The 23,792-nt window shown below is 46.1% G+C and overlaps 1 protein-coding gene across 1 annotated transcript in view; it reads left to right on the forward strand.

Annotated features, from left to right (window-relative positions):
- Positions 1-23,792, forward strand: part of slc30a2 (solute carrier family 30 member 2) — an 81,527-nt gene that overhangs the window by 20,615 nt on the left and 37,120 nt on the right. The window contains exon 2 of the mRNA XM_073057133.1: positions 3,888-4,096. Within this exon, the coding sequence (XP_072913234.1) occupies positions 3,888-4,096 (209 nt within the window). The remainder of the gene's footprint in view (positions 1-3,887; positions 4,097-23,792) is intronic.

Raw genomic sequence — 23,792 nt, forward strand, 5'->3', positions numbered from 1 at the left:
GCCATGTTTCTGTCAGGATGAGTGTGCAGCAGTCCCTCATCTCCCTCATGGTTCAGATGCAGACACAGTTAATCCAGTTTATTTTCCAGTGATCAGACATTAGTGAGTAGAACTGATGGGAGCACAGGCCTGCAGGAAGTCTCTCAATACGCTTGTCATCTTTCTGCATTAGAGTGCACTAGTTCCGATGGCAGCTTCCCCGAGCAGCTGTAGTAGACCACGGCATGGAGCAAGAGCCTGCTCTCAACATTAGTCTGAAACTGCACAGCTGTTCATTCTGCTAGCTAGCAAGGGAGATGTGATGACTTTACTGTTCTTAATGTTTCTCGATCATGAACAGGACAAGTTATTTTATGGTTGTTTGGTGTTGCTGCTGTGTCCATGTGTGCCGCCATCTTTTATTCTTCATTTCCCACATCCAGAAATAATCTTCCTTGATTACATTGACCCTCTGCTGATATTATGATGGGACACCCTCAAGGAGATTTGTGATGACGCACTCAACCACAAATAGTTGCACAACTCATAGGCACATGAAACGTCAGAGATTTCAGATGCATAAGAATTAATAGGAATTGAATACACCAATAAGGACACATAGTATGCAGTCACTCAAGTTGAGTATGACGTTCTCCTAAGGGGTTATTCCCTTAATGGAGAATATCCGTGTGTGACTTGGTTTAACGTGGAGAGGCTGATGCATGGGCAGCCACCACAAGATTCTTATCAGATCGCGGCCAGGGTCCAGCGCCGTGGAATGCAGGACAACTGGGGAGCTCTCGCTGCTGCAGCCTTCCTCTGCCCTCACTGCTGTTGTGATTTGTCATCATCTACCACCAGCTCCACTGTTGAGGTCTTGGCTGGATTGCTGTTTGTCTGGACACCCCCCCCCCCCCCACTTGACCTGGAACCAGGAGCTCGGTTCCAGATGGCATCACTCTTGGGATCTCAGGAACTCACAGGTCTCCCCACCACGACGAGGTAACGATCCTCGGAGAAGAATAAAGACACTGGGGCCAAAGAACAGAGTTAAGGCTCCATATGTGAACATGTGGAACGCCTTCAAAATATAACCATGGCCTTATTTCTGAAGTAATATGTTATACTATTACTCACACAAATTAATCTAAAACAGATTTCTGAATGAGATTAACCAATCATTTGTAGTATGTAATCAGCCCCATGCATGTAAAAGCTGTCTCAAAATAGGGTTCATTGATAAAGACAAATCTATTGAGGATGATAATACATGATAAGGTTGTAAAAATGAATGTAAGATCCTGAGCTTCTTGTTATAACGGAAGCAAGTGATGCAAAAGTAGGGAAACCATTGTGTGCAGTTTGGGTACCACAATATGGTGCAGTTGAAGTGTTGGTGAAGCTGGGTGGCACTGAGCATAAGAGATTTCGGTACATGGAAAGGCTGGAAATTTGCGACTATTGAGGGGAAAATAGTGAGGTAGTGTACGCTGTTCATTGTCCATTCAGAAATCTGATGGCGGAGGGGAAGAAGCTGCTCCTAAAACGTTGAGTGTGTGTCTTCATGCTCCTGTACCTCCTGCATCATGATAGCAACAAGAGAGGGCCTTTCTGAGGCATCGCCTTTTGAAGATGTCCTCGATGCTGCAGGAGCTAGTGCCCACGAAGGAACTGGCTGAGTGCCCCCTCCATACCAGACAGTGATGCAACCAGTTAGAATGCTCTACACTCGGAGGCATACCAAATCTCCTCAAACTCCTAATGAAATATAGCTGCTGTTGTGCTTTCTTCGGAATTGCATCCATCTGTTGGGCCCAGGATAGACCATCGGAGATGTTGACACCCAGGAACGTGAAGCTTAAACGTGAATGATTTGAGTAACGATGATCTAAGCTTTAGCACCTGTAACGCAGATTCAGTGTTAACTTTGAAAAAGCAAATGGATACATACTTGAAAAGAAAAAAAAATGCAGAGTGTTGGGAAAGTAGGACTAATTCAACAGTTTTCAAAAAACCTACACAGGAACAGTGGGTCAGATAACAACCTTCTGTGCAGTGTGATTCTATGTTGCTGTTTCCGTGCATATTTTATCGCATTTGATGAGAGGGGTAAGGACTTAAAACAAATGTTGAATATTAATGAATATGCTTTATACTTTAAGGTTGTTGTAGCTGGGGGTAGTAATGGGGACGAGCTCACACTGCCTATTAAACGCTCCCAGTGGCCTGCGCCTCAGATAGCCACTGACAACTAAGTCCAGCTCCTGGCCTTCATGTGTGGCTTCGCTACTAAGCCCAGCAGAACTGTTTCTACTGACAGGAGAAGGGGCAAAGGGTTTGCTGCTACACCCACTCATGGGGAAGGCTTTGGGAATAAACACTGAGGGAAAAGTCCCGAGCTGGAGTCCCTAAGGCAGTTCTACATTGAGTTCAATGCTGACTGGCAACTCTTGCAACACTGCTGGTGCCAAACTGTATCAGTCTCTGCCATTCCTTTGAGTTAATCAAATGTGTGGAAAGGGGGAGCTTGTTACAGGGGCAACAGCTTGCTCTCCATATCTTACTGCCCAGTCTTGTGTATCTGGGATCCATGGTTGACCGTGACCGATGGAGGCATCACTCATGTTTTATACCAAAATACAAAGAAATCTTTACATAAGTTCACTTGCATTTGTGTCAGATCTGTCCTACACATTTTGTAGAGAATATAGTTATGTTTTGTAGCTGTTTCTGCAACATTTTGAGAATTCAGAGAATTCCGCAGAGAGGCAATGGATTTTCCATTGACTTTGAAAGTAACTACCTAGAAGTTCCTAGGCCATTTTGGAGTATAAACTTTGTCTTTCCCAATGTCAAGTACTATTAGGTTCAAATGTTACAAACTCAGTTATCTGCAATCTTGCTCAAGCAACTATCTCATAAAAGAACTCTAAATATCAGTGTGAAATGAGAACTCCAGCTATTCATCCAACTGACAGCCAAAAATAGAAGAGAGTTCTTTAACATCAAAAAAAGAAGCTGGAAGCTCTCTGAGGGGTATTTCATCCCAGGCACAGTTGTTCACTAGAGTGTTATTGATTCCATCCCACAACATGTTATCCAATTCTACCCCAACCTGATAATACATTAAGGAAGTGAAAATTATTCCTTTAAGACTACTTTCTTATATCTACCTTTAAAAAAAACCCTGCTTTTCTCCTCACAAGTAACTACCAAATCCTTTTTAAATCTTAATAGGTCTGTTTTCAGTGATATATAAAATAGTCTAAAGGATGCAATCAACCTATTCCCATTCATTATGATTCAATGCACAAAACTGTAGAATTTATCAAGTTAATTTTAACATCTCCCACCTGATGGGAAAGCTGATTGAATCAGATTTGCAGCTTGGTTGCATTTTAACATCTTCAGCAGTTTTCATCACTCACATGTAAATCTTGACAAGGTTTATGATTATGTGGGTTAATGTAACAGATCCTCTTCTTTGCCATGTCAGCAATTACACATCCAGTGGAGTTAGTTAAAGAGTGATCAAGAATAAAGTCCTTGATGAATTTTCCCCTTGGTGAATTGAGGCAAAGTGACCAATTTTGGTATGCTGCACAAGTTATGAGACAGTTGCATAGTGTGCCATCATAAGATAGCTAGCTTTCACTCATCTTTAAATGTAAGTATGTAGGTATATTTGCAAGCATAAATATATTGATTAGATCCATTGTAAATTGGTGCATATAGGTAGCATGGAATTATCAACTATTTTGTGGAAATAGTATGTCTATCTGATATCTTTGAAACTGAATTGCTGAGCAGGTTTTTAAAGTTTAATTCACTTGCATGAAATAATTTAAAATGCAAATGTTTTGCTCGATATATGACTAGTTAATCAAGTTTCATCCCTTGCATTGCAGCCCCTTTTCCAGTTCAAAAGAGGTCTACCCAAATTACCCATTTGACAATGGAACCAACGGCAACTCTATCGAATTGGAAAGATATGTAAGTCAACACTGTCACAGCAGATCCACATCAGACACTGAAAACAGAGAAAAGCTACAAGCAAGAAGGAAACTTTACATTGCTGCTATTATTTGTCTGATATTTATGGTTGGAGAAGTTATCGGTAAGTGTTATGGCATTATTGCAATGTACATATTCTTGTGCTGCATGCTGACACACAATGGGAAGGAGCTTGTTTAACAATGAAGATAATGTCATTTTATCTTTAGTGAGTCATGGTTGAAATGGGCAACACTTTATTGGTATACTGAAATCACTAATAACTGTATTGTTGGGTAGTTCTCTTTCTGATTTTGGGCAACATTTTAATCTTATATTCTCAAATTCAAAATGACATTGAGTCATAGATTCATAGAGCACCACAGCAAAGAAACAGGCGTTTCGGTGTATCTAATCCATGCTGAACTAGTTCCATTGACTGGCAGCTGGATCAAAGTCTTCCATATCCCTACCATCCATATACTTATCCAAACTTCTCTTAAATGTTGCAATCAAACCTGCATCCACCACTCTCACCACACTCTGAGTGAAGAAATTTCCCCTCAGGTTTCACTTAAATACTTCACCTTTATATGTATGACCTCTAGTTGTAGCACAATCACAAACAAGAGAAAATCGGCAGATGCTGGAAATCCAAAGTAATACACACAAAACACTGGAAGAACCCAGCAGATCAGGCAGCATCTATCAGCAATCCTGATGAAGGGTCCTGGCCCGATACGTCACCTGTCTATTCTTTTGATTAGATGCTGAGTTCTGGCCTGCTGAGATCCTCCAGCATTTTGTGCATGTTTCCCTCTAGTTGTAGGCTCACCCAGCCTCAGAAGAAAAAACCTGCTTAAGGAGAGACTGAGTGGGCTAGGTCTGTACTTTTTAGTGTTTGGAAGAATGAAAGGTGTAGATAATTCTCATTGAGCTTTATAAAACTTACAGAGTTTGTAGAGAGGGCGGACGATATCCCTGGCTAAAGAGTTTAGGATTAGGTGTTAAAATCTCAAAATAATGGGTAGACCATTTAGCACTGAAACAAGGAGAAGTTTCATCGCTCAAGACGTGACCACTATTCAAAACAATTTATCCTGGAAGGCTCTGGAACTGTTGTCATTGATGGCCTTCAAAACAGAGATCAATAAATTGCTGGATGTTAAAGGAATCAAAAGGAACTAAATAATGGGTGCGAGGGATCAAAGTTGTGGAAGTGTAGTAAATAGAATAGAAACAAGGCTAAAGAGTAAGGTATAAATAAGGGAAATGATAAACAGACTGTGACAGGAAGGGACAGAGAGTACAAATCCAAGAAGAAATCAATAGATAAGGCTAGATGTTACAAAAGTATTAGAAGAACAAAACTAAAGATGGTGTATCAGAATACATAAAACATTCGAAACACAGTAGATGAACTGAGAGCACAAACAGGAGTAATTAAGTGTGTTTATTTCCAAGATGTGTGTTTATTTTCATGATAACATATCCTCAGTAACCAATTTATTATGTACACCTGCTCGGCTGTGGAGGCTGTGGTGGCCAGTGCTATCATGTTTGCTGTTGTGTGCTGGGGCAGCAGGCTGAGGGTAGCAGACACCAACAGAATCAACAAACTCATTCGTAAGGCCAGTGATGTTGTGGGGGTGGAACTGGACTCTCTGACGGTGGTATCTGAAAAGAGGATGCTGTCCAAGTTGCATGCCATCTTGGACAATGTCTCCCATCCACTCCATAATGTACTGGTTAGGCACAGGAGTACATTCAGCAAGAGATTCATTCCACCGAGCTGCAACACTGAGCGTCATAGGATGTCATTCCTGCCTGTGGCCATCAAACTTTACAACTCCTCCCTCGGAGCATCAGACACCCTGAGCCAATAGGCTGGTCCTGGAATTATTTCCACTTGGCATGATTAACTTATTATTATTTAATTATTTATGGTTTTATATTGCTATATTTCTTCTCTATTCTTGGTTGGTGCGGCTGTAATGAAACCCAATTTCCCTCGGGATCAATGAAGTATGTCTGTCTGTCTGTCTGTCAATGCAAATATCTAATGAGTCGATCAACATAATACATATAAGCATGCAGACTTGGTCAAGAGGTTCAGATTTGGTCCAGACCACACAGCAGAATGGGGAAGAAATGTGATCTAAATAACTTATGGTGGAGCAGTTGTTGGTGCCAGGTGGGATGGTTTGAGTATCATAGAAATTGCCAATCTCCTGGGATTTTCACACTCAGCAGTCTCTAGAGGTGCAATAAACAAAACAAGATCCAGTGAGCAGCATTCTGTGGGTGAAAACGCTTTGTTAATGAGAGAGGTCAGAGAAGAATGGTTCAAGCTGACAGAAAGATGACTGTAACTCAAATAACCATGCATTACAACAGTGGACAGAAGAGCGTCTCTGAACACACAACGTGTCAAACCTCGAAGAGAATGGACTCCAGCAGCTGAAGACCACGAACACATACTTAGTTGCCACTTTATTAGGTACAGGAGGCACTGAGTGCAGAAATGATCTGAATATTGAATAACACATCTTTAGGAAGGATTGGAAAAGGTGGAAGAAAAGCTTTGTTAATTAACACAATAAAGAGGTATGATTGAAGTTCAGGAAAGCAGGATGTGGATGTATTTTTGGTGGAGATAAGAAAAAACTAAAGACACATGACATTGTAGGAGTGGTATACAAGCCATCAGTAACCATTATGGTAGGACAATGTATAAAGAGTGAAAAAATGGATAATTGGAAATGTGCGATGATCATATTGGGAGAATTTTATTTACATATAAATCATAAAACTCAGACGGACATAGGTATCCCAGATGAGGAGTTATGGAACCTAGAACTGTACTGCACAGGGACAGATCCTTTGGCTTACATAACATTTAAGAGCAGATTTAGACTATACAACCTATCAAGTTTGCTCCACCATTCCATCATAACTGATTTATTATCCCTCTTAACCATAGTCTTCTGCCTTCTTCCCATAACCTTTGACAGTGTGACTAACCAAGAACATATCAACCTCTGTTTTAAATATACTCAATGACTTGGCCTCCACAGCCATCCATGGCAATGAATTCCACAGATTCACCACCCTCTCGCTAAAAAATTCCTTCTCATCTCTGTTCAAAATGGATGTGGACGTCCCTCTATTCTGAGGTTGTGCCTTCTGGTGCTGGACTCACATACTATGGGAAACATCCCATAGGAAACATCCTCTCCACATCCACCTATCTAGGCCTTTCAAAATTCAATAGGTTTCCATGAGATTTCCCGCCCCCCGCCACCTTATTCATCTAAACTGCAGTAAGTACAAGCCAAGAGCCATCAAACTCTCCTCATACGTTAACTCTTTTATTCCTGGAATCATTCTCATGAACCTCTGAACCCTCTCCAATGCCAGCACATCTTTTCTTTGGTAATTGACCCAAAACTGCTCACACTATTTCAAGTGCAGTCTGACAATGCCTAATAAAGCCTTGGTATTACATCCTTGCTCTTATATTCCAGTCCTCTCGAAATGAATTCTAACATTGCATTTGCCTTCCATACCAATGACTCAATCTGCAAGTAATCCTTTAGGGAATCCAGCACAAGGACTCCACATCCCTTTTCACCTCTAATTTTTTTTAAAAAATTTCTCCCTATTTAGAAAAATGCCTATGACTTTATTCCATCCTCCAAAGTGCATGACCATACACTTGCCTACACTATATTCCATCTGCCACTTCTTAGTCCATTGTCCCAATTAGTCATAGTCATAGAGTCATAGAGAACTAAAGCACAGAAAAAGGCCCTTTGGCCCATCTAGTTAATTCTGAAAAACATTTAAATTGCCTACTCCCAATGACTTGCACCAGGACCATAGCCCTCCATATCCCTACTATCTATGTACAAATCCAAACTGCTCTTAAATGCTGAAATTGAGCTCACATGCACCACTTGTGCTGGCAGCTCATTCCACACTCTCACGACCCTCTGAGTGAAGAAGTTTCCCCTCATGTTCCCCTTAAACTTTTCACCTTTCACCCTTAACCCATGACCTCTGGTTGTAGTCCCACCCAACCTCAGTGGAAAAAGGTGCTGCATTTACCCTACCTATACCCCTCATAATTTTGTATACCTCTATCGAATTTCCTCTCAATCTTCTAGGTTTTAAATAATACAGTCCTAACCTATTCAATCTTTTCTTATAAATCAGGTCCTCCAGACCCAGTAACATCCTTGTAAATTTTCTCTGCACCTTGTTTACATTTTTCCTGTAGGCAGGTGACAAAAACTGCTCACAATATTCCAAATTAGGCCTCACCAACATTTTATACAACTTCAATATAACGTCTCATCTTTCACACTTAATACATTGATTTATGAAGGCCAAGGTGCCAAAAACTTTCTTTATGACCCTACCTACATGTGATGTCACTTTCAACTAATTACGTACCTTTCTTCCCAGTTCCCTTTGTTCTATCACACTCCTCAGAGCTCTAACGTTCACTGTGTAAGACCAACCCTGATTGGTCCTGCAAAAGTGCAAAATCTAGCACTTGTCTGCATTAAATTCCATCTGCCATTTTTCAGCCCATTTTTCCAGCAGATGCAGATTCCCCTGCAAGCCATGATAGCCTTCTTCACTGTCCACTACACCCCCAGTCTTGGTGTCAGCCACAAATTTGCTGACCCAGTTAACCACATTCTCATCCAGATCATTGATATAGATGACAAACAACAAAAAAACCAGCACCAATCCCTACAGCTCACCACTCATCACAAGTTTCCAATCTGCGAGGCAACCCTCTACGACCACTCTCTGGCTACACCCACAAAGCCAATGTCTAAACCAATTTACTACCTCATCCTGAATGTCCTTGTCAAATACCTTTTTAAAATGAAAAACATCTACTGCTTTGCCTTCATCCACTTTCCTGGTAATTTCCTTGAAAAACTCTATAAGGTTGGTTAGACATGACCGACCATGCATGAAGCCATGCTGAATACCCTTAATCAGTCCCTGTCTATTCAAATACTGATATATCCAGTCCCTTAGAATACCTTCCAATAACTTTCCCATTGTTGATGTCAAACTCATTGGCCTATAATTTCCTGGTTTCTGTTTAGAGCCTTTGTTAAACAGCAGAACAACATTGACTATCCTCCAATTCTCTGGTACTTCTCCTGTCGCTAAGGATGTTTTAGGGCCTGCTCTGCTAGGGCCTCAGCAATTTCTGCACTTGCCTCCTGTAGGGTCCAAGGGAAGACCTTGTCAGGCCCTGGGGATTTATCCTCCCTGGTTTACCTCAGGGTAGCAAACACCTCCTCCTCTGTAATCTGTACAGGGTCCATGAAGTTAATGCCACTTTGCCTCAGTTCTATAGACTCTGTATCCCTCTCCCCAGTAAATGCAGATGCAAAGAATTCATTTAAGATCGCCCCCATCTGTTTTGGCTCCACACATGGATTACCATTCTGGTCTTACAGAGGACCAATGCAATTCTTTTGCTCTTAACGTATCTGTAGAATCCCTTAGGATTCTCCTTCACCTTGTCTGCTAGAGAAACTTCATGCCTCCTGATTTCTTTCTTAAGTGTTCTCTTGCATTTCTTATGGTCCATAATCACTCCATTTGTTCCTACCTGCCTATACCTGCCATGTACCTCCTTTTTTCTCTCAACCACGGCCTCAACATCTCTTGAAAGACAAGGTTCCCAATGCTTGTTATCATTACCTTTTATTCTTACAGGCACATACAAGAATCTCTCTCAATCCCAACTAGCAGATCCAGTATCGTACCCTCTCTCCTTGGGACTTCTATATATGGATTAAGGAAGCTTTCCAGAACACATTTATCAGACTCTATCCCATCTAGTCCTTTTGCAGTATGGGAGTCCTAGTCAATATATGGAAAGCTAAATTTACCTGCAATAACAACCTTATGTTTCTTGGAACAGTCTGCGATCTCTTTAGAAATATGTTCCTCTAAATCCCTAGGACTGTTGGATGGTCTCTAATATAGCCCAATTAATGTAGTCATACCCATAACGTCTCACTAATCGAGTTCTCCAGCCTGTCCTTACTGAGCACTGCCGTGACATTTTCCCTGACTAGTAACACCATCCCTCCTCCTTTAATACCTCCCACTCAGTCCCGTCTAAAACAACAGATCCCTGGAACCTCACTCCTTCCAAATGCTCAGCTCTCCACTACCTCCACATCTGTCCTACCCTCACCATGAAACTCGCCGATAAGGGAGGTGCTGTAGTAGTCTGGCATACTTACCTCTACCTTCCTGACCCCCAGTGTCAACTCTTGGACCCCTCCCCTTACTTACCCCTCGAACATGATGCCACTAAGAAACACCAGGCCATTGTCTCCCACGCCATCACCAACCTCATTGACTCTGGGGATCTCCCATCCACCGCCATTAAGCTCATAGTTCCCACACCCCGCACCTCCCGTTTCTACCTCCTACTCAAGATCCACAAACCCATTTGTCCAGAAAGACCCCTTGCTTTAACTTGTTCCTTCCCCACTGAACTCATATCTGCAGACATTCGTGACACTTCACACACTCTGGATCTTTTCAATGTTTTCAGGTTCCCTGGCCCTCATCATCCTATTTTTACTATGGATGTCCAGTCCTTGTATGTCTCCATCTCTCACCAGGAAGGCTTCAAAGCTCTCCATTTTTTTCTGGACACCAGACCCAACCAGTTCCCCTACACCACTCTCCTCTGCCCAGTGGAACTTGCCCTCACTTTAAGTAATTTTTCCCTTGGATCATCCCACTTCCTTCAAACAAAAGGGGTAGCCATGGGCACTCGCGTGGGCCCAGCTATGCCTGCCTGTTTGTCGGCTACGTGGAACAGTCTGTGTTCCAAGCCTACACTGGTGACTGTCCGGCACTTTCCCTATGCTACAGCTGCATTGGTTATGCTTCCTGCACCCATGCTGAACTCATTGACTTCATCCATTTTGCCTTCAATATCCCCCCGCCCTCAAATTTACCTGGTCCATTTACGACAACTCCTTTACCTTTCTTGATTTCACTGTCTTTATCTCTGGAGACAACTTACCCACTGATGTCTATTATAAGCCCACAGACTCTCACAGCTACCTCCTCCTGCCCTGTAACTTGTAAAAATGCCATCCCCTTCTCTCAATTTCTTCATCTCCGCCACATCTGCTCTCAAGATGAGGCTTTACATTCTAGAATGAAGATGTCCTCATTTTTCAAAGAATAGGGTTTCCCTTACTTCACCATCAATGCTGCCCTCAACCACATCTCTTCCATTTCATGCACGTATGCGCTAAAACCCCATCCTCCCACCACCCTACCACGGATAGGTTTCGTCTTGTCCTCAGCTACCACCCCACCAGCCTCCGTGTCCAACACATAATTCTTCAAAACTTTTGCCATCTCCAATGGGATCCCATCACCAAGCACATCTTTTCCTCCCCCCAATTTCTGCTTTCTGCAGGAATCACTCCCTATGCGGCTCTCTTGTCCATTCATTCTTCCCCACTGATCTCCCTCCAGGCACTTACCCTTGCAAGTGGAACAAGTGCTACTCCTCCTCCCTCACTACAATTCAGGGCCTTAAACAGTCCTTACAGGTGAGGCGACACTTCACCTGTGAGTCTGTTGGGGTTATATACTGTGTCTGGTGCTCCCAGTGTGGCCTCCTTCACTGTCATGATGAGGCCACACTCAAGTTGGATGAACAACACCTTATATTCCATCTGGGTAGACTCCAACCTGTTGACATGAACATCAATTTCTCAAATTTCCAGTAATACCCTCCTTCCTCACCATCCCTCTCCTTCACCATTCCCCATCCCCTTTTCCCTTTCTCACCTTATCTCCTTGCCCACCCATCTCCTCCCTCTGGTGCTCCTCTCCCCTTTTCTTTCTTCCGTGGCCTTCTGCCTCTTGCACGAACTTCCCAGCTCTTTACTTCATCCCTCCCCCTTCAGGTTTCACCCATCACCTTGTGATTCTTTCTCCCCTCCCCCTACCTTTAAAATCTGCTCCTCAGCTTTTTGTCTCCAGTCCTGCCAAAGGGTTTCAGCCTGAAATATTGACTGTACTCTTTTAGATAGATGCTGCCTGGCCTGCTGAGTTCCTCCAGCATTTTGTGTTAACCCTAACCCTGGAATATTGAGCTTCCAGTCCTGCCCCTCCTGCAATCATCTCACTAAGGGCTGCAAAGTCATAATTCCAGGTGTTGATTCATGCCTTGAGCTCATCTGCATTTCCTACGACACTTCTTGCATTGAAATATACACAGCTCAGGACACTAGTCACACCATGCTCAACCTTTTGATTCCTGACATTGTCTGAGGTCTTACCAACAGCTACCTCCTTAACCTGTTGATGCACCATCAATAACTCACTCTGAGACGTAAGAAGCGAGATATCGGCTTTTATTGACTGGAAGAATGAACAACACTACATCCTGGAGAATGAGGCCGGGCTCAGGCCTCAATCGCCTTTATACAGGGGTCTGTGGGAGGAGCCACAGGAGCAGTCAGCAGGGGTCTGTGTGATGCACCATCAATAACTCACGCTGAGACTTAGGAAGTGAGATATCGGCTTTTATTGACTGAAGAACAACACTACATCCTGGGAAAATGAGGGAGAGCAGCAGACCACAGTCGCCTTTATACAGGGGTCTGTGGGAGGAGCCACAGGAGCAGTCAGCAGGGTCTGTGGGAGGAGCCACAGGAGCAGTCAGACAGGTATATCTAGTTCACCACATTCACCCCCCTTTTGTTTAAAAAAAAATCCCCAAGTATATTTACAGGTTAAGTCTATCAGGTGGTCGAATCGTTCGCTGCGATCTACGTAGCTCCGGCTGCAATTGCACAGGAGCCGGAGGTGGTGATGGCACAGGTGCCGGAGGTGGTGTTAGCACCGGAGGCGGAGAGTGGGTTGGTTCTGTCCCAACAGGAGGTGTCAGGGATCCCTCGCGTGTGAGCGAGGTCCCTGGAATAGACGCGTACGAGATGCCCGGTACATGAGCGTCGTGAGGAGTCTGTGTGGGGCACGGTGCGTGCGGAGTCACCTCGGGTACAGGGTGCATAGTTACCGTGGAATGCTCGGGGTAGTGGTCTGCTGCTCCGGCGGGCGCCAGGTCGCGGACAGAGACCGTGTCCTCCCGCCCATCAGGCAAGACCACGTAGGCATACTGGGGATTAGCATGCAGGAGGTGAACCCTCTCGACCAGCGGGGAGTACTTATTACTCCTCGCATGTTTACGTAGCAGCACAGCTATCGGCATGGTGCTGGGCGGGATGTGTGGTTCGGTGTGTATGTGCGTGTGGTAACGGAGTATATGGCGAAGTCCCACCAAACTGAGGATTCCTGACAGTGAGTGGTGGGAGGGGCCCGTCATATGCCATAGTCACACTTTTGAGATGGCTCTGGAAGTCCAGCCCCAACAGCACAGGTGCGCACAGTCGAGGCATGACCAGTAGCGCAAAGTTCCGATACTCTGTGCCCTGCACCACCAATGTCACTACACAACCCACCCGGATGTCTGTGGAATGCGACCCAGAAGCCAAGGTGATCCTGTGACGTACCGGCCGTGTCACGAGTCCACAGCGTTACACTGTGGCCGGGTCAATAAAACTCTCAGTGCTGCCTGTGTCAAACAGGCAGCTAGTCCTGTGCCCCTCTACCAGGATGTCCATCATCGACCTTGCGAGCTGGTGCGGAGCGCTTTGATCGAGGGTCACGGAAGCCAGCGTTGAACGGGGCGAGTCGGTGGCGGGCCTGGTGACGCCGGCAAAGATGGCCGCTCACATCCGGGCATGCAAGATGGCGAGTCGGGGGCAGGGCCTGGTGACGCCAGCAAAGATGGCCGCTCACATCCGGGCATGCAAGATGGCGGCTCCCAGGTCACACACGGGTAGGTAGGGGCGGGGCCTGGTTACGCCGGCAAAGATGGTTGTCCACATCCGGGCATGCAAAATGGCGGCCCCCAGGTCTCAGACGCAGCGCTGCTCGACCCCGGGCGCGGTTTAGACTTACAGACCTTGGTGAAATGGCCCTTCTTCCCGCAGCTGGAACAAGTCGCTTCGCGAGCCAGGCAGCTGTTTCTGGGATGTTTTGGAAGCCCACAAAAGTAACAGAGTTTTATGCCTGGCGAATTCGAGGAGTTCGTGATACCGCGGAGTGCCGAAGTTCAGAGCCTTGAAGGGTACGAGAAAAAAACGCCACTGGTCTGCCTTCCTGATTGAGGGTAGCAGCCAGCGCGACGTCAGAGGCGTCACTCTCTACTTGGAAGGGAATGGTCTCGTCTACCGCATGCATCGTTGCTTTGGCAATGTCCCCTTTAATGCAGCTGAAGGCCGCGCGGGCCTCGGCAGAGAGGGGAAAAGTGGTAGACCTGACCAGGGGGCGGGCCTTGTCTGCGTAATGGGGGACCCATTGGGCGTAATAGGAAAAAAAACCCAGGCACCGCCGGGGGCCTTGAGAGTGGTGGGAAGAGGGAGTTCGAAGAGGGGGCGCATACGGTCGGGGTCAGGGCCAATGACCCCGTTCTCCACGACATTCCCAAGGATAGCGAGTCGGGTGGTTCTGAACACACACTTGTCCTTGTTATAAGTGAGGTTCAAAGCATCGGCCACTTGGAAAAATCGTTGGAGGTTGGCGTCATGATCCGACCAGTCGCGACCACAGATGGTGATGTTATCTAGATAGGGAAATGTGGCCTTCAGTTTGTACTGGTCCACCATCCGGTCCATCTCCCTCTGGAAGACTGAGACCCCATTTGTGACACCAAATGGGACGCGCAGAAAGTGATAGAGCTTGCCACCCGCCTCGAAGGCGGTGTAGGGGCGGTCCTCTGGGCGGATGGGGAGCTGGTGATAAGCGGATTTCAGATCAATTGTCGAGTACACCTTGTACTGAGCTATCTGGTTGACCTACTGGCAGCGGCGTTGGCGAATTCGCTCGGAACCGGGGAATCGCGCGGCTGGACCGCTTCGGCGTACAGCTGCGCAGCCTCTAACATATCAGCCGTCTCTATCGCGGAGCGTAAGGTAAGATCAGCTTTTTCCAGCAGCCGCTGGCGCAAATACACTGACCTGACTCTGGTCACAAAAGCGTCTCGGACCAAGAGTTCCGTATGCTGTTCCGCTGTGAGCGCTTGGCAGTCACAAGTCTGCACGAGTGCCTGTAGAGCTCGGAGAAATTCAGCAGTCGACTCCGTAGGCCGCTGTTTTCGCGTTGCCAAGCGGTGCCGGGCATAAACTGCGTTTACCGGCCGCAGGTACTGTCTTTTGAGGGCGGCAAGCGCCCCCTCGTAGGTGGAGAGGTCCGTGATGAATGAATAAACTTTTGGGGCGACCCTCGAGAGGAGAAGTCTGTACCGAACAGCTGAGTCGGTGGCACGAACCTCCTCCAAGTACGATTGGAAGCACACAAGCCAGTGTTCAAAGGCAAGAGCTGCTTCAGGGTCTTGGGGGTCCAAATCTAGGCGTTCTGGGCGTAAAACGGTTTCCATGTTGTAATTTCAGTCAATAAAATTGATGCACCATCAATAACTCACGCTGAGACTTAGGAAGTGAGATATCGGCTTTTATTGACTGAAGAACAACACTACATCCTGGGAAATGAGGGAGAGCAGCAGACCACAGTCGCCTTTATACAGGGGTCTGTGGGAGGAGCCACAGGAGCAGTCAGACAGGTATATCTAGTTCACCACACTGTGGGAGGAGCCACAGGAGCAGTCCAGACAGGTATATGTAGTTCACCACATTCACCCCCCCTTTGTTTTAAAAAGAGTCCCCAGGTGGCGAAGTTTCTTACAAGTATTTACAGGTTAAGTCTATCAGGTGGTCGAATCTGTCGCTGCGATCTACATAGCTCCGGCTGCGATTGCATAGGTGCCGGTGGTGATTGCACCGGAGACGGAGGTTGTGCTGGTTCTGGCCTAACTGGAGGGATCCCTCACATGTGTGCGAGGCGCCCGGAATATACACGTACGAGATGCCTGGTACATGAGCGTCGTGAGGAGTCTGTGTGGGGCACGGTGTGCGCGGTGTCACCTCGGTTACAGGGTTCATAGTTACCATGGAGTGTTCGGGGTAGTGGTCTGCTGCTCCTGCGGGTGCCAGGTCGCGGACAGAGACCGTGTCCTCCCGCCCATCAGGCAAGACCACGTAGGCATACTGGGAATTAGCATGCAGGAGGTGAACCCTCTCGACCAGCGGGGAGTATTTATTACTCTTCACATGTTTTCGTAGCAGCACTGGCCCTGGGGACGTCAGCCAAACTGGTAGGGTGGTCCCAGTGACAGACTTCCTGGGAAAAGAAAATAGGCGCTCGTGAGGGGTGGCATTGGTGGACGTACATAACAGGGAGTGGATAGAGTGGAGTGCCTTAGGGAGGACCTCCTGCCATCGAGAGACCGGCAACCCTTTTGACTTAAGGGCTAAAAGTGTGGCCTTCCACACTGTGGCATTCTCCCTCTCCACCTGTCCATTCCCCCGGGGATTGTAACTCGTGGTTCGACTAGTAGCAATGCCCCTAGCTAGCAGGTACCGGCGCAGCTCGTCACTCATAAAGGAGGACCCTCTATCACTGTGGATATAGCAGGGATATCCGAACAGAGTGAAGAGCTGGCGCAGGGCTTTTATGACGGATGTTGTAGTGGTGTCGGGGCAGGGAATGACAAAGGGGAATCGCGAGTACTCGACAATAATATTGAGAAAATAGACATTGCGGTCGGTGGAGGGAAGGGGGCCCTTAAAGTCAACACACAGTCGCTCAAAAGGGCGGGTGACCTTGACAAGTTGTGCTGTGTCAGGACGGTAGAAGTGCGGTTTGCACTCAGCACAGATTTGGCAGTCCCTGGTCATCGTCCTGATGTCCTCCAGGGAGTACGGCAGGTTCCGGGCTTTAACGAAATGGTAAAATCGGGTGACCCCCGGATGGCAAAGATGTGCATGAAGGGCATACAGCTGGTCGAGCTGTGTGCTAGCACACATTCCCCGTGATAGGGCATCAGGGGGCTCATTGAGTCTGCCAGGCCGGTACAGGATATCATAATTGTAGGTGGAGAGTTCTATTCTCCACCGCAAAATTTTATCATTTTTGATTTTGCCCCGCAGTTGGTTGCTGAACATGAACGCAACCGAGCGCTGGTCGGTCAGCAAGGTGAACCTTTTGCCAGTGAGATAGTGCCTCCAGTGCCTAATAGCTTCCAATATGGCCTGGGCTTCTTTCTCCACCGCGGAGTGCCGAATTTCAGAGCCTTGAAGGGTACGAGAAAAGAATGCTACTGGCCTGCCTTCCTGATTGAGGGTAGCGGCAAGCGCGAAATCGGAGGCGTCACTCTCTACTTGGAAGGGAATGGTCTCGTCCACCGCATGCATCGTTGCTTTGGCAATGTCCCCTTTAATGCAGCTGAAGGCTGTGCAGGCCTCAGCAGAGAGGGGAAAAGTGGTAGACTTGACCAGGGGGCGGGCCTTGTCTGCGTAATGGGGGACCCATTGGGCGTAATAGGAAAAAAAACCCAGGCACCGTCTGAGGGCTTTGAGAGTGGTGGGAAGAGGGAGTTCTAACAGGGGGCGCATACAGTCGGGGTCAGGGCCAATGACCCCGTTTTCCACGAGATACCCAAGGATAGCGAGTCGGGTGGTTCTGAACACACACTTGTCCCTGTTATAAGTAAGGTTCAAAGCTTCGGCCACTTGGAAAAATCGTTGGAGGTTGGCGTCGTGATCCGACCAGTCGCGACCACAGATGGTGATGTTATCTAGATAGGGAAATGTGGCCTTCAGGTTGTACTGGTCCACCATCCGGTCCATTTCCCTCTGGAAGACTGAGACACCATTGGTGACATCAAATGAGACGCGCAGGAAGTGATAGAGCCTGCTGCCCGCCTCGAAGGCGGTGTAGGGGCGGTCCTCTGGGCAGATGGGGAGCTGTTGATAAGCGGATTTCAGATCTATTGTTGAGTACACTTTGTACTGAGCTATCTGGTTGACCATATCCGCGATGCGGGGTAGGGGGTACGCGTCAAGCTGCGTGAACCTATTGATGGTCTGACTATAGTGCACAACCATCCTATTTTTCTGCCCAGTCCAAACAACAACCACCTGGGACCGCCAAGGGCTTGTGCTTGGCTTGATGATCCCCTCCCCGAGCAGCCGCTGCACCTCTGACTGAATGAAGGCCCTGTCCCCTGCGCTGTACCTCCTGCTTTTAGTTGCCACAGGTTTACAGTCGTGGGTCAGGTTGGCGAACAGCGATGGGTGAGGGATCTTGAGGGTGGAGAGGCTACAAGTAGTGTCAGTAGCACAGCTATCGGCATGGTGCTGGGCGGGACGTGTGGTTTGGTGTGTATGTGTGTGCGGTAACGGGGTATATGGTGAAGTCCCACCAAACTGAAGATTCCTGACAGTGAGCGGTGGGAGGGACCCGTAATATGCCATAGTCACACTTTCGAGGTGGCTCTGGAAGTCCAGCCCCAATAGCACAGGTGCGCACAGTTGAGGCATGACCAGTAGCGCAAAGTTCCGATATTCTGTGCCCTGCATCATCAATGTCGCTACACAACCCACCAGGATGTCTGTGGAATGCGACCCAGAAGCCAAGGTGATCCTGTGACTTACCGGCCGTGTCACAAGTCCGCAGCGTTGCACCGTGTCCGGGTCAATAAAACTCTCAGTGCTGCCCGTGTCAAACAGGCAGCTAGTCCTGTGTCCCTCCACCAGGATGTCCATCATTGACCTTGCGAGCTGGTGCGGAGCGCTTTGGTCGAGGGTTACGGTGGCCAGAGTTGAAATGCCGTCTTGGTGCCCGGTAAACACCGGCGAGTCGCGGGCAGGGCATGGTGACGCCGGCAAAGATGGCCGCCCACATCCGGGCATGCAAGATGGCGGCCCCCACATCTCACACGGGTAGGTAGGTAGGGGCATGGTGACGCCGGCAAAGATGGCCGCCCACATCCGGGCATGGAAGATGGCAGCCCCCACGTCTCAAACGCAGCGCTGCTCGACCCCCCGCGCGGTTTAGACTTACAGGCTCTGGCGAAATGGCCCGGTTTTCCGCAGCTGGAGCAGGTCGCTTCTCGAGCTGGGCAACGGTTTCGAGGATGTTTCTCAAGCCCACAGAAATAACACAGCTTTCGCTTGGTCGGGTTCGGGGAGTGCGCGGAACCATGACTGGCAGCAGCGTTGGCGAATTCGCTCGCGGGAACCGGTGGCAGCGGGGTCGGAGGTGTCCACGGAACCGGCGGGGTATCGCGCGGCTGGACAGCATCAGCGTTGTGCAGAGCAGCCTCCAGCGTGTCGGCCGTCTCGATCGCCGAGCGTAAGGTAAGATCAGCATTTTCCAGCAGCTGCTGGCACCCATACACTGACCTAATTCCGGTCACAAAGGCATCTCGTACCAAGAGTTCCGCATGCTGTTCTGCTGTGAGCGTTTTGCAGTCACAAGTCCGCACGAGTGCCTGTAGAGCTCGGAGAAATTCGGCGGACAACTCCGCAGGGTGCTGTCTGCGCGTGGCCAAGCGATGTCTGGCGTAGACGGCGTTCACTGGCCGCAGGTACTGTCTTTTGAGGGCGTCAAGCGCCCCTTCGTAGGTCGAGAGGTCCCTGATGAATGAATAAACTTTTGGGGCGACTCTCGAGAGGAGAATTCGGTGCATAACAGCGGGTTCAGTTGCACGAACCTCCTCCAAGTATGATTGGAAGCATGCAAGCCAGAGTTCAAAGGCAAGAGCTGCTTCAGGGTCTTGGGGGTCCAAATCCAATCTTTCCGGACGTAAAACGGTTTCCATGTTTTAACTTCCAGTCAATAAAATTGATGCACCATCAATAACGCACTCTGAGACGTAAGAAGCGAGATATTGGCTTTTATTGACTGGAAGAATGAACAACACTACATCCTGGAGAATGAGGTCGGGCTCAGGCCTCAATCGCCTTTATACAGGGGTCTGTGGGAGGAGCCACAGGAGCAGTCAGCAGGGGTCTGTGGGAGGTGCCACAAGAGCAGTCCAGACAGGTATATGTAGTTCACCACACCTGTCCTCTAACTGTTCTGGCACTCTGATTCCCATCCCCCTTTAACTCTAGTTTAAACCCCATCGTGCAGCATTAATAAACCTTTCCACTAGGATATTAGTCCCCCTCCAAACCATCCCTTTTGTACAGGTCCCACCTTCCCAGGAAGAGAGTCTAATAATCCAAAATTTTTATGCTCTCACTCCTTCACCAAATCCTTAGCCATGTATTAAATTTTATAATCTTCCTTGTTCTGGCCTCTCTACCACATCGCATGGGTAGCAATCCTGTGATCGCAACCCTGGAGGCCCTTCCCTTTCACTTAACACCTAACTCCCTGAACTCCCAATACAGAACTTCTTCACTTGTCCTACCCATGTCATTGGTACCAATATGGACCATGCCCTCTCACTCGATCTGAGATGTCCCGGGCCCTGGCACGTGGGAGGCAACATTCCATTCTTCTGCAGACTCCCTGATTCCTCAACACTACCTGTCCTTTTTTTGTACTGTTTACAAACTTCACCACAAAGCCAATCAATGCTATAATCCAAATTGTTGACATATAGCATGAAAGGAAGTGAAATCAATAATGATCACCACTAGTCACTGGCAAGCCAACTAGAATAGGTCTCCTTTATTCTGTCTCTTGGCCCCCTGCCAGTCAGCCTATCTTCTATCCATGCTTGTATCTTTCCTTTTATACCATGGGCTCTTATCTTGTTAAACAGTCTCATGTGTAGCATTTTGTCTAAGACCTTCTGAAAGTCCAAATAAACAACATCCACTGACTCTCCTTTATCTATCATGCTTGTTATTTACCCAAAGCATTCCAAAAGATTAGTTGGGCAAGGTTTCCCCTCAAGGAAACCATGCTGACTTTAGTGTATTTGTCATGTGGCACATCCTTAATAATGGACTCCAACATCTTTCCAACCACTGAAGTCAGACTAACTGGCCCATAATATCTTTTCTTCTGCCTCCCCCCTTTTTTTTTAATGAGTGGAGTGATATTTGCAATTTTCCACTCCTCTGGAACCATTCCAGGATCTATCGATACTTGAAAGATCATTACGAAGTTTTCTTAGATCGACACATCGTAGGGCCAACCAGAGGACAGATAATACTTGACCTGTGTAGTCCAATGAGGCAGGATTATATAATGACCTTGTATTGAAGGTTCTCTTAGGTGGTAAAAATCACAATGTCACCGAATGTTTTATTCAGTTTGGAAAGCTGAAGAATGGGTCCAAGACTAGTGTTTTAAATAAATAATGGCAATTATGAGGAATGAAAGCAGTGAAATGGCAAATTAGCTTACAGAACAGTTAGTTGAGTTTCAGAATCTTTAAGAATACATGGAAAATATACACACCAGTGAGAGGAAGAAACATTCAGGAGTGAGTATCTAAAAACGTAGAGACAGTATCAAACTTAGAAAAAAGTCGTATAATTGTGTGAAGATGGGTTGCAAGTAAGAAGATTGAACAGAATATACAAAAAAAAGACTAAAAAGTTTATAAGAAAAAGTAAAATATCTTGATAAAGCAAGCCAAAAATGTAAAAATCAGATAGTAAGAGTTTCTATGTATAATTAACGAGAAAATAATTTGCATGTCCAATATTTACAGAGCCACCCAGCTGATACATTAATGAAGACATAAGGACATTTTAAAGCTGTGAAATGGAAGTCAGAGCCTTGGGTAACACCTGGAAACATTCAGTTTATTAAGCAGTTGCTGTTATGAGAGAAAAAATGAGTTATTATTACAGATGAATAACCTTACAGAGGAATAGACTGGTTGTGATACAAGCAGGGAAAGGATTATCTGGATTGCTGAGTTCAGTATTAAGCCTCTGATGATTCAGTTTGCCTGGGTAGAAAATGAGATGTTCCTCAAGATTATGCTGGTCTTCATTAGGGCAGTTTTTGAGGCTATAGACAAATAGATCAAAGTAGAGTGAGATGGAGAATTAAAGGAAAATATCTGTCATAAATGAATGTTAGAAATAATTATAAAAAATATTACAGCAAGGGACTTAAAAATCTCTAAGATATTTAAGCAAATTCAACTCAGTTTTATGAAAGGTAAATCATGTTTGACTAAGCTATTATTCTTTGAATAGGTTAATACATGCTGTAGATAGAGAGGAACCAATGAAAGTAGATTATTTGAATATCCAGAAGGCATTTGATGAGGTCCACATCATAGATCACTGCAGTAAGGAAAGCTAATATATTGACATTGATAGAAGATTGGTTGACTGACAGAAAAAGAATATGTATGTCTAAATTGTCTATTTTTGTTTTGCTTGGCAACATGTAATGGGTGAACACAAAGTACACTGCAGATGCTGTGGTCAAATCAAGACGTACAAAAAAGCTGGATGAACTCAGCAGGTCGGGCAGTATCCGTTGAAAGGAGCAGTCAACGTTTTGGGTCGAGACCCTTCGAAGGACCTGTCCTGACGAAGGGTCTCGGCCCAACATGTTGACTGCTCCTTTCAACGGATACTGCCCGACCTGCTGAGTTCATCCAGCTTTTTTGTACGTCATGTAATGGGTGAAGTTGCACAGGGATTAAGACTGTGCTCTCAGAGTTGGATGAAAGGACTGAAGAGGGTATAGTCGCTTAATTTGCCGATGATACAAACATGGGTGGGGAAGTAAGTCAGGAAGAAGGTGAGGAGAATATAATGGGATAAGTGAAAAGATGTAATGGACACGTTAAGTAAGTGGGCAAAGATCATACAAATGGAAGATAATGTGAGGAACTGTGAAATTGTCCATTTTGGCAGGAAAAAATAAAAGAAACCAACTTGAATAATGAATCTTACAAAGCTCTCATGATTTACTGAAGGTTGTAAGCAGGTGTATTAATAAGCAGGAAAGCTAACAGAATATTATTGTTTATTGCTGAGGAATTGAATTCAAAAGTAGGGAGGTTATTCATCAGATAATTCCGAGAACAGTATTGATCCCCTCATTTAAGGAAGGAATTCGACTATTTGAAACTTCAGTAAAGATTTACTGCTATCTAGGCTAGGCAGATTGCTGTCCGAGGAAAGTTTAGTCAGGGTGGGTTTGTATCCACTGAAATTTAGGAGAGTGGGAAGGATCTTGATTGAAGATAAAGGGTCTTGAGATATGTGGAGAGAATATTTGTAAGGCAGTGACTGAAAGACTCTTGATAAATGGTTGAAAGGTTATTATGGTTAAACATAAATACAGTTGAGATTAAATCAGATGATCTTTCTGAAGGGCAGTGCAGACAAGAGAGGCCAAATGACCTACTCATGCTTCCATTCCATATATTTGTAACAGAAGGGATTTGGCAATAAAATGAGGTGGAAGATCAGCTGTGATACTGTTGAGTAACAGAACAGGTCTGAGGGTCTGAATGACCTAGCTTTCTCCTAGTTCTAATCTTTTATGAATTTTATTGAATTTTTACATCACCATGTGCTAGCTTAAAATATTTTTAAGGAACATTCCTTATTCATTCAACTAAAAATAAATACATAAATGTTGCATGATTTTTCTTAACCGGCATGTTCTGTGTTAAACGCTCAATGGATTGGGAAAGACAGTGGCTGGAAAATGCTCCACTGTGAACAATTATTTGAAATGAAGGGCTTTTAAAAACTTCTTGCTAAAATGTTGGAGATTTACATTTGATTGCAAAAAGGCATTTTAGTCTGTAGGGACAGGAAATACTAGGGATATTTACCAGATCAAGCACATCCTGTGGAGGGAGAAAAAATGTTTTACACTTGAAAGATTACCTC

This window comes from Hemitrygon akajei, chromosome 9 (assembly GCF_048418815.1).
Source record: "Hemitrygon akajei chromosome 9, sHemAka1.3, whole genome shotgun sequence".
Classification (NCBI taxonomy): domain Eukaryota; kingdom Metazoa; phylum Chordata; class Chondrichthyes; order Myliobatiformes; family Dasyatidae; genus Hemitrygon; species Hemitrygon akajei.